This window comes from Sciurus carolinensis, chromosome 12, assembly GCF_902686445.1.
Source record: "Sciurus carolinensis chromosome 12, mSciCar1.2, whole genome shotgun sequence".
In the NCBI taxonomy this organism is placed as follows: domain Eukaryota; kingdom Metazoa; phylum Chordata; class Mammalia; order Rodentia; family Sciuridae; genus Sciurus; species Sciurus carolinensis.
In genome coordinates this window covers 3,540,774-3,555,117 of record NC_062224.1, presented here as the reverse complement: position 1 = coordinate 3,555,117, position 14,344 = coordinate 3,540,774, and the positions used below count along the sequence as shown (strand labels likewise).

The window sequence follows — 14,344 nt, the reverse complement described above, 5'->3', positions numbered from 1 at the left end:
ATTTAATTCAGGGTGTCACCCTGGTGAGTTTCCCCTCCATTCAGCTGACTTTCTAATTGGTGAAGGCAACAAATAATAAGTATTTTTCAAATTATTTTTTTTAAAGGCAAACCAGATTTATTGAAGGTGAAGATAAAAGCAGCACTCCACCAGGTATAGTGGAGCAGGCTGAGCCTCAGAGAGGCTCAAGGCCAGTATTTTTCAGAATCTTATCTTTGAATCCTCCTACAAGTTAAAGTCGGGTCTAACCATCTCGCTCAGGGGGACTAAATGGCGCAGACTGCATTCAAGTCGCCCGTTACCTTTCTGAAATGAAGATGCTGTTGGAGCCCAGATACAGCTCCTCGAGGACTGGCCACCCAGGGGCACACCGCAGCACCTGGAAGGGAAATCAGTTCAGGGCTAAGTGGCCTCTGCTGGCGCTGCCTCCTGCATGCTCACTGTCAGTTCAGCAATTCCGTGCAGCTGCTGTTTTATAAACAGCGCCTCGAACACTTCTCACCAGCTGCACGTGGTCCCGGGTGGGGTGGCAGGGTGACAAATGAAAATGTTGAGGGGCTGTGCTGAAACATGCTGGAGCATTTTGAAGCCTCAGTGGCTGGCTTAGTAAAGGCGGTCATGAAGTGGAGCTGGAGATGGTGACCAGAGTCTGCTTAGCCCAAGGAACAATGGTGCTGAGCACTCTTTCTCAGTTCCAGATGCCAATCTGGTGTGTAAAGGATGCACTACTCAAAGTGTCTCAATGTTTCTAAGCATCCTTCCTGTCCTGAGGCTAAATCTACACCTGGAGAGGCAGTAAGAACCTCCCAAGGAAGGAAGGAGCATGGGAGTGGAGTGCCAGGGCTAGGGTCAGGTTAAGGGTTATGGGTCCCCACGGAGCTACTTCTGCAGCAACTCTACAGATGAAGGATGTGGCTGGGAATTTCTGTGCTTGCTTTGATGTGGAATATTTTGGGTGCAGAGGCAGAGAAACTATGACTGAAGACATTACCAGATTTAAGTGCCAATTTCTGCGTGCCAAGGACCCAGAGTCCACTTCTGAATCCACCTGTCTATAAGGAGCAGTGGGTGTGAAGAGCTGCACTTTCTACAAGGAAAGTGTGAGATCTCTGCTACTTGGCCTCCGGCCTAAGGATGCTGCAATAAAATGGAGGAGCCACCAGCCAGCAGCATGGCTTCCACGGGGCTCAGTGGTTGGGTGCCCCTGGGCTCAATTCCCATACCAAAAAAATAAATAAATAAATAGAAATAAAGCTCAGCACATATCTACTGCATACCACTATGAAATACCAGTGTTTATCAGGCCACCAGAGCAAATCCAAATGAACTGAAGGGCTGAACGAACGTGGATTCCTAGATATAACTACTTAACTACAATGATTTTTTTTTTAACTCTTGTTATGCAGTTTGAAGAACCCATTACTTGGATAATAAGATGATTTAAATGAAGCAACATTTGTGCTTCAATTCCCTATAAAGCAAACATTTCCAACTGCTTATTACTATGTAATAAACCAAAGAAACACAATTACCTCCGTCCACGTTATTCCTGTTTGATTGAGAACTAAAACCTTCAATGTAGAAAATGTTCCAGTTACAGCTGATGAGCCAGAGGGAAACTGCAGCTTATTTTCACTGTGTAGAAAGGGAAGATACGGTGTACTTACTGCTTGTACAACTGAACCAATGAAGAGAGCAATGATCTGGGGTTTAATCTGAGGACTTTGATTTGTTTCAACCTAAAAATAAAATTCTATTAAAAACAAAGTGAGGGCTGGGGTTGTGGCTCAGTGGTAGAGTGTGTGCCCAGCATGTGTGAGGCACTGGGTTTGATCCTTGGCACCAAATACAAATAAATGAATAAAATAAAGGTCCATCAATTTTTTTTAAATCTAAAAAATTTTAAAAAGTAGTGAGGGGCTGGGGTTGTGGTAGAGCACTTGCCTAGTATGTGTGAGGCATTGGGTTTGATTCTCAGCACCACATAAAATGAATAAATAAAGGTATTGTGTCCATCTACAACTAAAAACAAAAACCAAGTGAGCCGCCACTACCTAATCTTGATATTTACAACATACAACCTTTTAGTAGCTAATATGCAAAAGTGTTCCCACAGGGTTAGGCATCTGTGTGAGGCTGCAGGTGTCTAGAAGCCTGAGGCACAAGCATCTGTAAGGTAAGATTCCAGACTCACAGGATGAAGTTCTGGATGTTGCAAACAGCAGTCTCATTATTAAAAGTGTTACGGATCTCATGCTAGAACACGAGCTAGAATTCTTCTCTAAACATGGAGTCTGCTCCTGTGCTATTAGGATGGATGAAATAAACTGCTGCCCTTTCACATCTTTCTCTGAAGAGAAAGTCTCAACTTGGAAAGTAGTCAGCCTCAATAGTCACATTAAAAAGTTCAGCCAGGAGTGGTAATGCACTTATAATCCCAGCACTCGGGAGGCTGAGGCCGGAGGATCAGAAGTTCAAGGCCAGCTTCAACACCTCAGTGAGGCCCTGTCTCAAAAATAAAAAAGGCTGGGGTGTAGCTCAGTGGTAGAGCTCCCTTGGGTTCAATCCCCAGGACCAAAACATTAGCCCATATTTCCAGCAATGGAGACCCTGCAGGCTAATTTATACCCATACCATTTACTGGGGGTCACAACTCATTTAGGCCAAATTACTTGCACTACAGTACCTGTCTTGGCCAAGTACAGCTCACCTGTATATGTAAAGTTGGTTCAAGAAAGAAAAGTGAGCCGGGTGCAGTGGCACACACCTGTAATCCCAGTAGCTCAGGAGGCTGAAGCTCAGTGGTTAAGTATCACCGATTTCAACCCCCAGTAGCCACCCCCCACCAAAAAAAAGAATGAAAAGTGAGGAACAGGCTATGATGTCACATGCCTATAATCCCAGAGCCTTGGGAAGCTTGTAACCCTATGACTTCAAGTTTGAGGCCAGCCTTGAAACTTAGACACTGTCTCAAAATAAAAAATTAAAAGGGCTGGGAATGCAGCTCAGTGGTAGAGCACATACCTATCATATGCAAGGCCCTGGGTTTGACCCCCAGCACTGCAAAATTAAACAAGAAGGAACAAAAGGGGAGGAACAAAGGACTTTCCTGGCTGACCCCTTGGAAAGTCAGGTTCTGAGATTAAAAATAGCAAAATTTCAGAAAGGCCTACAAAATTGTGACATTAACAAAGTAGTAAAATGAGCAGAAAATTTTCACCAAAACTGAATTAAACAGTATCCCAGTGAATCTATTAATTCCTAAAACACTAAAAAGATTCAAATGAAAAAGCACTTTCAATAGTATCACCTCCCCCCCATGCTCCACATTTCACTGTCAGACTTACAAGATACCTGAAGATCTTCCAGCTTAATGCTAACCTACCTCATCCCCTCCAGATCAAGAGTCAAACACATTTCTTATTAATGAATCACTTTATACAATCCTCTAAAAGACTGTAATAATCAATGTGCCCTTAAAGAATAATTTAATTGCAGGTAAGTTTAAATAAGCCCAAATCTGTCCACAACCTACTAAGCGGCAGCCTTACTCCATTCGCGCTCTCCACTCATTCCCACAGAGATGCTGGGAGGGAGAAAGAGAGATTAGGAGTTTTGTGACAATAGGGTGACCAGGAGTTCATACCTGAGATTAAGAACCACCAGGTTTTCGAGCTGATCAGCAATACGAATCACTTCATCCCATGAGGCCAGTAGGTTTTTTGACACATCTACTCTTGTAATATCTAAAAGCACATGTTAAGAAACAATAATTTCAAAAGATTCATGGAAGACATAAAAGTAATTACCTCTTTATTCTGGAGCAAGGAATCTTTAACTTTTCACTTTACACTCTCTACTTGAAATTTTTTTTTTTTTTGTGAGCATGGTATAATGCTTTTTATCTTTTTTAAATTATCCAGCTGTCAACTCAAAACTAAAAACCTCATCATCACATACTCGAAACTTGAAACAAACATCTACAATCATATGAATAAGAACCAGGTATCATAATTAAACTATTATCCAACAAAAATGAGGGGAAGACAACAGAGCTGGTAACGGATCCACTAAGCACCAAGCTGCACCCCAGGCCTGGCCTTCAGAGCTGCACAGCAGCTGTAGGCTTCCCGCTCTCCTGCATCTTCCTACATCCGTGTAGTTATAAACCACGGGAATTCCCAAACACATGGCATCACCCCAGGGGAGGGAACGGGTTAGTCTGAACACAGGTTCAAAAGTGCCAAGAAAGATTTGGGAATTCAGAGGGTCTCCAGTATCCTGGAAACAGCATGACACCCACTGTCACTGTCACAGGGGTTCAGAGGAACATAAGCCAGCAGGACCAGTAGCTCTGAGCAAGCACCAGAGCTGAAGGGCAAGCGTGACTGCTAATCAGAGGTTGTCACCATGCCCTCAGAGGGCCCTGGCTCTGCGAGTTCCAGTGAGAGAGGACTGGACTAGCTAAAGGAGCTGGACCTTACGCTCTATTCTGACATGGGTAACCATTACTCAATTCGCTCATCTACCCAACAAGTAATTACTGAGGGCCAGGAGGATGGCCGCAGGCAAAGAAACATCTTCGTGGGGGAGAGACAGGTGACAAGCATGTGTCTTCATGGTGTGACCAAGATAAGCAGGGCAAGACCACTTCTTCTTATAAGAGGGCATTTGAACAGAGACCTGAAGGAACTGGGAAAACACCATCTGAAAGAAGCATATCAAAAGCAGAGGAATGACAAGAACAAGGCCTGAGGTTAGGATGGTTCAGCCTATGACAGGGACAGCCAGGCTGGGGGTTCTGAAAGAGGTCTCAAAGAGGCTGGGGTTGTGGCTCAGTGGTAAAGCACTTGCCTAGCATGCATAAGGCCCTGGGTTCAATCCCTAGTACCACAAAAAAGAGGTCGCCAAAGTCCCTACATGCCAGACCAGATCACAAAGGCCCTAGGGGCTATGTCAAAGTCTTTGCCAATTTCTGCCTGAAATGGGAATTGAGTTTGGAACAGTGTGATGGAATCTAACCTGGGTCTTTAAAAAGTCACTCTACTGAGCAGGAGTGGTGGCACAGGCCTGTAATCCAGCAACTCAGAGGCTAAGGCAGGAGGAGGACTGCAAACTGGGGGTCAGCCTGGCAACGTAGCACGACCCTGTCTCAAACTAAAAAAGGACTGGAGATATAGCTCAGTGGCAAAGTGCTCCTGAGTTACATCCTCAGTGCTAAAAAAGAAAAAATAATAATAATAACCTGAGCACACTAGGGGCAGAACACTCCCCTCACAACTAGGTGCTGCTGAGTAGCACGTTGCTTTGGGGCACATAGGCTCAGATCTCCCAGCTGGCAAACACAGAAGGAACGAGGAAACACTAGGCCTTTGGCTATGAGTTTCTGTCCTGAAGAATATAAGGACCACCCTGAGGTCAAAGTGCAGGTGCAGTGTCTGGAATACCAGACCCAGCAAACATTCCAATGCCTGAGGGCTCCCCCACCACCTGGCAACCCTGGCTCAGCAGCTCTGACGGCTGTGAGCTGTTCATGCTGCTGTTCCTCAAGGCTCCTCTTGGGCTGCCCGAAGGCACTGAAGACCATCACATCCTGGAGAGACACTGATATCCGTCTAGGACCAATGTGAGAGGTGCTTCTCATTGCCTCGCAGTCCAAAACTTGGGCCATCCTTCCACCCCATCAGGTCTGCTAACCTGGGCAACAGGCTGCTTAGAAAGAGGTTAAGGCCGTGGCTCTGACACTCCACTAGGGAGGATGGGGCTGTATGCACTTCTCCTGAGCAGCACAGCACATGGAATGGTATTCTGGAACCAAGGCTGAACCCTGCAATGGCACTTCCTGCAGTGCTCCTTCACACACACACAGCATTCAGGGAGCGCTGTTGCCAACAGTTCCTGCTCCTGCACACAGACTCTCTTCCCCAAGTTCAAAGCCAGTTGGTGCGAGGCAGGAGGTGGCTGATCTCCTTTCCCTGGAAGAGTACCCCAGTTGACAGGCTCACGTCTGTAGCCCTCCTGCTGCCAGAATCGTGGTCCAGTGAACACCCTCAAAGACAGATCGACCCAGAGGATGGCTGCTTTCACACACAAGCAATACCTGAATGGCATTAGGAACTCATCCAGAACTACAGACAGGGATCACTTCTGCAAAGACCAACCACAGCCCGATCAACTCTTGCAACCTCTTTCATCTGAGTCGTGGGGGACTCTTTCCCCAGGAAAGAATGGTGTATAGAAGCCATTCGCTGCTTCTCCAACATGCTGCTAACAATTCTCTTCATCCAAACAGCCTACACTTCTAGCCCTTCGACTGACCAGATCTTCTCTTGTACACTGAAAGAGCCTTGGACCACCTGGTTCCTGATGTTCTGAAATCACTTCGGAGTGAGCCAGGCAGAAGCCAAATGCTACAAACATTCTGTGGCATTTTTCTCCTTACCCGTCTCTTCTCCATGCCCACTTCAACTCCTTCTGCCAGCTGCCCAACCTACACACAAGGTGATCATGTTTGTGCAGCATGCTCAGATGAACAGGGAGGGCTAACTCATGACAGCAATGACCAGCCTGCATGGTCCAGCAGGCCCAGGTCCCACCAGACTGCCCAGGGCCAACCCCCAGGGAAGTGATGCCCCAAGCACACTTCTCAGGGGAGCTCTGCTGCTCCTGCAGCCACACCAGCAGCAGTGAAGAGAGAGTGGCTAGACAGGCTCTTTCGCGCAGCATCATGAGGCAATTCAAACTAACCTACATCGCTACATTTTACATAAATTATCATGCAGCAGTCAGGCAGACTTAGAGAATTGGGAGAAGACTTAGAAAGTCTATTTGACTTGCCATTTGACTTACCTTCTCCTAATTATGGGCATAAAAGCAATATGTGGCTAGGTGTGGTGGCGCATGCCTGTACCATCAGTGGCTCGGGAGGCTGAGGCAGGAGGATAGTGAAGCCCCAAGCAACTCAGTGAGACCATGTCTCTAAATAAAATATAAAGAAGGACTGGGCTGGAGATGTGGCTCAATGGTTAAGCACCCCTGGGTTCAATCCCTGGTATCAAAATAAAAGCAATACATGGCAAAAACACGATAAGAGAAGGGAAAGAAGAGGTAACAACCGTAACTGAATGGAGCCAGCTGCCTGAACGCAGAACAGCGCTTCTTTGTCTCATGAAAGGAAGTCACGAGGGCAGTTGAGCGGGGGAACTGGTCTCCAAACACCCTCAAGACCGTAGGCTCCCATTCTATGTCACTGCTCTCCAGGCATTCATCTTTCTCCACACTTGCAAGAACGGTGCCAAAGCCCTGGGCATACCACCTACACTCAGGTGTTGGGAAGGCACAGGCAATGGTAAGTGTGTCCCCTTGCAAAGAACCCCACCAAGAAACTTCCACCTTATATCTCATTAGCCAGATTGAGTCACACTGCCACACCTGCAAGCAAAAGAGTCAGAGAAGTCAATTTATCTGGGTACCAGATGCCCCAAGAAAAACATTTGCTGATAGGAAGAAAATCAGGGAGAATGGACATGGGGTATGCAACTAGCAATGTCTGGCACAGATATCAAATCCAAAGTCCGGTTCAGGAATAAGCAATCCGTGTAAAGGATACTAGGACATGTTCTGGCAATTCCTCCTTTTTCACCAGCACAACTTACTGCACAGTTCCTTAGAGAAATCTCTTGCAAGTTGTTCAGATGACTGCATGAAAAACACAAGAGTTCATATGTACACACCAGCACGTAAGCTATACAATAGTCCTTTAGAAACATGCATTTCAGATATAAAAAGGTACCAAAAATAACATACAGATACCAGCATCCACAACCCAAAAGGAAGCAGCATTACAAAGAAGAAAAATGAACAGAAAGCACTACCAACATCACTCAGACACCACGGCCCTAGTCACCCTCTACACCCCATGCCTCCCCACCTCAGGGGAACCGCATTCCACATCTGGAGGGCAATTCTTCCCAAGCAGTCCATACTTCCACTACACTTTTCCATAAACCAAAATGATTAAAACATTTTTGCATTATGAAATGTGATATAAATAATGTTCTCCTGCATTATAGGTGCAATGAAGTAAACGCCAAAGCCATTCTGATTACTACCATCTTCTGACCTTAACACTTACATATTTAAATTTCACTATAATTACATTACCCTAAAAAATGGTTTTCACTAGTTTTAAGTACCTTTTCAATTTTAACATGTAAACATATTTCATAACAATCAAGATATACACTTCCTTTATTAAACATTTTTATATAAACACTTTTGAAAATGGCCACAAAATCATCACATTAATCACTACAATGATCAAGTGTGAGCCAGGCATGGTGGTGCACACACCTGTAATCACAGTAACTCAGGAAGCTGAGGCTGGAGGATCTCAAGTTTGAGGTCAACCTCAGCAATTTAGCCAGATTCTGTCTCAAAATAAAAAAGAAGCTGGGATGTGGCTCAGTGACAGAGCACTCCTGGGTTCTATTCCCAGTACTGCCAGAGATCTTAAAAAAAAAAAAAAAAAAAAAAAAAAAAAGGCAAGGAGGAATTGTAGGTCTGTCTGGGCTATGGGCCACCAGGGATCACTATGCAGGTGCCTGGTTCATTCAGTCACCGGGGCACTACTGTCCCTTCCCTGAGTAGCCTGCCAGGCTCTGGTGCAGTGGTGCTGAGTCTGTGTCAACATCAGCTGCCACTCTCTGATCCTGAATCTATCACAACAAGCAGTGCACCCCTCTGCACAGGGCTACCACGCACAGTTTCCGAGAAAAGAGATGCTCTGGCACAGCAGCTGTAAAAGACATTTGCACTTCTCAGGAGCAAATTCCTTAAAGTATACAGCCCAAAATTCTGCTTCAGTAGGTCTGGGATAAGACCCAGGATTCTGCATGTCCCAAAGCTCCTAAGGTTAAGATGTGCAGCAGAAGAGAAAACCATTCTGCTGGGTGGTACTTGCACACTCTACCACACAGAGGCAAGTCAGTCACCCTGTGTCCCCACCTAACCTATCATCCAGCTGAATCATGAAACAGAAAAGGGCTGAAATATCAGCCTTGGTTATGGAACAGTCCACAGTGATGATACAGTGAAAATATTAATAATGGGCAAAATCAGTGTTTCGATTCCAATCTAGAAAAATCTACCAACCCTGTGCTAAGTAAGGACTTTAATTTTCTAGAACACTCGATCCTCAGATTCCTCATATTTTAGTGCACTGTTTTCATAGAAAGGATAAGCCAGTTTGGAAGGACTCATGAGTGTCCATACATAGTTGGGCAATATTGACCTGGAAGCAGATGAAACTGCCAAAGTTAGTTCCACCACTATCAGTTCCTCTTACCTCTGCTGTTTTATCACAGAGTCAAAACCAACGGTTTCCACAGGCTTCTTCCCAATTGTAATAATCTGCTCTTCCCCATGGCCTTCTGCTCCATCTTCTAATACATAGCGGTTCTTAACTGCAGTAAGAAAGTCCACTCCAAAATTTACCTTGTTGGGACGAATAAAGGATCCTCCTGTTGGGTGCCTGGAAAACGGAAGAAAGGGAACATAAAAATTTCATCTATCAATAAAGGCTATAAATGCAATGCTGTTAAGGTTTTCAAAAATGTCTACATGCTAAAAACTCAAAACAAGCATAGAGAGGGGCTGTGGCTCAATGGTGGACTGCTTGCCTAGCACAAGTAAGGCATTGGGTTCGATCCTCAGCACCACATAAAAAAATAAAGTAAAGGTATTGTGTCCATTTATAACTGAATTAAAAAAAAAACAGCATACAAGAAAAACAATGAAGAAAAATGTATAATCAGTATAATAAGAGTTATGCAAACATGAAAAATCCCTGTACAAAAACAGACAAGAAATGTGGAACAGATAACTTACATGAGAGGAAAAAAACATTATCATGGGAAAAAGTCTGACCTTGCTAATGACAAGAAATACAAATTAAAAGAAACTTTTCTGGCATAAAATGCAGAAAAATCATAAAACCTCAAAGACTACAGATTGGGTTGTCTATGATTATATATTTGCACTCCTAGGAATTTGTTATCCAGAAATAATCTAGAAACAAAACAAAATTGCATTTGTAAATATTTTGTGTAATATTATTTATTTATAATTGAAGAATGCCCAAGTAGATAGTGACTATTAAGTAAACCACAGAGATGCAGTCATTAAAAAATGTAATACTTGAAAGATGTAAAATACTGAGATTTTTAAAAAATTGAATGCAAATTGTACATAATACAATGACAGGAATCTCTTCAAAATATGGATAAAGACAAAGGAATTAAAACGTTAAGTGAAGGATTATGTACAAAATCTTTTGAATAATCAATTAAATATATACTTTTAAAAATACAGACAAATAGGAAGAATTCTACAGAACTATAGGTTACCACACTTTTTGTTCAGGGTTTACAGTAATTTTTAGTAGTAATTCCTGGCAGAATTTCGTTATCTCAGAACCCACACGGCACCACTGATGCCACCCAGAGCAAGCAGGCATGCCACATTCAGAGGGAGGGTGTGACCTGCTGTGACCAGAAGGTGACTTATGGCAGAGCGCCTCCTCAGATGGCTCCCAGGCCACATGCCTTTGGCAGTGCATTTTGCCACCCTTCCCAATTCCTCTTGTACGCACTCACCCTGTAACTTCCTAGGGAGGCCCGAGCCTTAAGAAGCCTTGTTTCCTGCTTTGCCCACCTAGAGGCAGACGGCATGTGAAGCTGCTCAGGCCAGTGGTAAGGAAAGCCCATGGCGGGAGAGAGATTGAGCCCATTCACAGGAGATCCCGGGCTCCCCAGTCAGCAACAGTACTAGACCCCAGTCACGTCAGGCTACCCTAGGGACACACTGCAGCCACCACAGCTGTAGCAAAGTATCTCACGAGTGCTGTCCAGCTCCCCAGCACACGGGGTCACAAGCAATGTAACAGCCATTGTATGCCACATGTTTTGGGGTGGTTTGTCACAGCTAACTGAAAAAGACTTTGGGAGAAGAGGGAAGATGTATTTTCACTAGTCTCTAATCAAAATTCAGTATTTCCTTTAATCATAAATCCTAATCAACAAATCACATCAGTGTTCACAACTTTCTGACATCACAGAGAGGGATATTTTCACATGTTATACTTCTTGAAGATATATACTTTTAAAAAAGTTTATTTCTATCATTACTTCAAAATTTAGTAGCTATTAGAGGTACTGATAGATCTTATTACTTAATGTTACTGAATGAGGAAATATAGCTGGAAATGGTGCTGCACACCTATAATCCCAGTGACTTGGGAGGCTGAGGCAGGAGGATCTCAAGTTTGAGGCTGTCTCCAGTAACATAGCAAGACTCTGGTTTAAAATAAAAAATAAAAAGGGGCGGGGCTATAGCTCAGTGGGAGAGTACCTGCCTAGCATGTGAGGCACTGGGTCCAATCAGCACCACATAAAAATAAATAAATAATAAAAGATTTTTGTCCAACTACAACTAAAAATTAAAAAATAAAATAAGAAGAGCTGGAGATGTGCCTCAGTGGTTAAATATCCCTGGGTTAAATCCTTAGTACCTGCCCCCCCACCCAAAAAAAAGAGGCAGGGAGAAGGAGAGAGAGAAATATACATTATTATACTCGTTAAACATTTTCCCCTTGGCAGTACTGGGGACTGAACTCAAGGCTTAAACGTGCTAGGCAAGCACTCTATCACTAAGCTACATAGCTACATCCCTATCCTTTTTTATTTTGAGGTAAGTTCTCACTAAGTTGCCCAGCTGATCTCCAACATGCAATTCTCCTGCCTCAATCTCCTAGGTAGCTGGGATTCCAGGCACATACCACTCTCCTGGCTTCAAAACTATCTTGAGTACTACATTTCAATGTAACAGATTTCCTTTGTAATGCAATATGTTTTTTCATGCTTTAAAAAATATTTTATAGCTGGTGCCAAAATTATTCATAGCACCAAAAAAACCCCCTAGAGTACATTCAATAAAGAAGCAGAAGCTGAGCTGGGCCTTGAAGGATGAATAGGAGCTTGGCTTTTTAAAAAAAGGTTTCACAGTGGGTGGTGGCACATGCCTGTGATCCCTCAGAAGGCTGAGGGAGGAGGTTTACAAGTTTGAGACCACCCTCAGCAACGTGAGGAGGCCACAGTCTCAAAATAAAAAATAAAAAAAAAAAGGGGCTGAGGGTATAGGTCAGCGGTTGAGCACTCCTGGGTTCATTCCCCAGTAGCGCACACACATGCGTGCACATACTCTCACACAAAATCTGCTAGTTTTTTTTGTCCTAACATTGACATTAGGCAGAATCTGACATGTAAAAAGCTATAAAAATAAAGTACTAGAATTAGAAATAGTAAAGGTTACTTTTGAAACATTATGTGACTTAAATAGGAAAAAAAAACTAAATTGTAGGAACTCACAGTAAAAAAAAAAAAAATTACATCTAGCTGGGTGGGGTAAGTGATTGCCTGTAATCCCAGACATTTGGGAGGCTAAGGCAGGAGGATCGAAAGCTTAAGGCCAGCCTGGGCAACTCAGTGTGACCCCATCTCAAAAGAAAAAAAGGAACTGGAGATGTATCTCAGTGGTAAAGTACACCTGGGTTCAATCCCAGGTACTAAACGAACAAAACCAAACAAACACACCCCAAAGCCCCACAAAAACAGTACATCTATAAGAATGCAAATTACAAATCCCATAGTTTATGGAGCTCCAGTGGCACAGTCAGCGCATGTACTTACAGTAGTATACACACAGCCTGTAGTTTATATTTTTGTCCTACATTTACACTTCTTAAAACAGTGGTAATGAAGAAGTCAAGAAAAGATCTTTAGGGCTGGGATTGTAGCTCAGTGGAAGAGCGCCCGTCTAGCATGTGTGAGGCACTGGGTTCAATTCTTAGCACCACATATAAATAAATAAAATAAAGGTCTATCAACAATGAGAAAACATATATATTTAAAAAAAAAAAAAAGATCTTTATTACTGTTGAGCTGTTGGCAGGTAGATGAATGAATTAGCAAGGGTGTTAGGTAGTTGCAAAGCAGATGCTGGGCCCTTTACAGATTCAGGGCCAATGCTGAAGATTAATCTGATTTTTTTTTTTTTCTTTCAGTATTGGGGAATGAACCCAGAGACACACTACCACTGAGCTACATCCCCAGGCCTTTTTATTTTATATTTTGAGACACAGTCTCTCTGAGTTGCCAAGGCTGATCTTGAACTTGTGATCCTCTTGCCTCAGCCTCCAGAGTGGCTAGATTACGACAGGTATGCATCACTATGTCCAGCAAAAAACAATCTTTTATGGAACATTCCCAGCAGGTTTCTTAGAAAACAAAACAGTCCAGTAAATAATGAAAAATGTTAGCTGGGCTTGGGTCCATCAGCAGAAATAAATCTCCCAAAAAACAAACAAACAAACAAAAACTGTAATAAATCACAGTCTCTACTGAAATTCTAGATTGACATCTAGAAGCTCACCCAAACACTGAAATTCTGAACTCTATCTAAAAAGTAAAGTCCTGGTGGGGGTAGAAATAAAGGAGCATCCAAACATGTTTACCTTGAGAGCACTCTGGCTTGTTCAAGATTCTTCCTTCTCCTACTACAACAGCATCCACACTGTGGTCTTCATGGAAACGGCAGGTGCTCATGAAACTTTGTGAGTCTCAATCTGCCAATGGCCCCAGTAGGAATCCCATATCAAATTCAGGAGGTCCAGTTAAATTTGAATTTCAGGCAGACAGCAAATCATTTTAGTGTACATCTGAAATCCAAGTCTCACTGTGCATTTGGAAGATTCATTTGCTGAATCTGACAACAACTTAAAGGTGAGACTCCCCAACAGATTATCAAACTCCCAGAATAAGTTCTTTCTTGTTGGACTTTGGAGACAGGATGATGGAAAAGTCCAGATCTCTGGTGAGTGTCTAATCAATGTTGTTGGTCTCTCTGAAAATGTTATTTGTCCCAGGCATATTCAAGTCTTTCCAGCAAACTGGTGTTAACTAACATCCAATGGGGAAAGAACTCTTGGCTTTCCTGAACTCTCAGAGCTGTGTTACCTAAGGAGCTGACCTGGTGATACTGTCTCATGAGAGAAGCAGCATGGCCAACAAGCATCTGATTGTAGGCTGCTTTTGGTGACAATTATGACTCTGTCCATACTAGAGAGAAGCTTTCAAAAACAAAGCAGATCTGCCTTTGTCTTTTGGTCAGGTGACCCCTACCTACAAACGACTGCCACTGTTAATGATTCTTAACATTCTTCTAACATCATACCAGAATACTTTACACTGGGTCTGTTAGTGCTCGTCCAAGAACCTCAAAACACTTT

General features: G+C 43.4%; 2 protein-coding genes across 5 annotated transcripts in view; one reads left to right on the top strand and one right to left on the bottom strand.

The window, feature by feature from the left end:
• Positions 1 to 256, top strand: part of B3galnt2 (beta-1,3-N-acetylgalactosaminyltransferase 2) — a 46,694-nt gene extending 46,438 nt beyond the window's left edge. The window contains exon 12 of the mRNA XM_047520603.1: positions 107 to 256. Within this exon, the coding sequence (XP_047376559.1) occupies positions 107 to 124 (18 nt within the window). The 3' untranslated portion in view covers positions 125 to 256. The remainder of the gene's footprint in view (positions 1 to 106) is intronic.
• Tbce (tubulin folding cofactor E) overlaps positions 1 to 14,344 on the bottom strand; it is a 49,707-nt gene that overhangs the window by 11,354 nt on the left and 24,009 nt on the right. For 3 of the 4 annotated variants that reach the window (XM_047520598.1, XM_047520596.1, XM_047520599.1), the window contains exons 4-8: positions 9,347 to 9,532; positions 7,610 to 7,698; positions 3,647 to 3,746; positions 1,533 to 1,635; positions 303 to 379 (exon numbers count right to left, since the gene is read on the bottom strand). In XM_047520598.1, coding sequence (XP_047376554.1) covers positions 303 to 379; positions 1,533 to 1,635; positions 3,647 to 3,746; positions 7,610 to 7,698; positions 9,347 to 9,532 — 555 coding nt within the window. The remainder of the gene's footprint in view (positions 1 to 302; positions 380 to 1,532; positions 1,636 to 3,646; positions 3,747 to 7,609; positions 7,699 to 9,346; positions 9,533 to 14,344) is intronic. The other variant, XM_047520600.1, reaches the window with a different exon arrangement.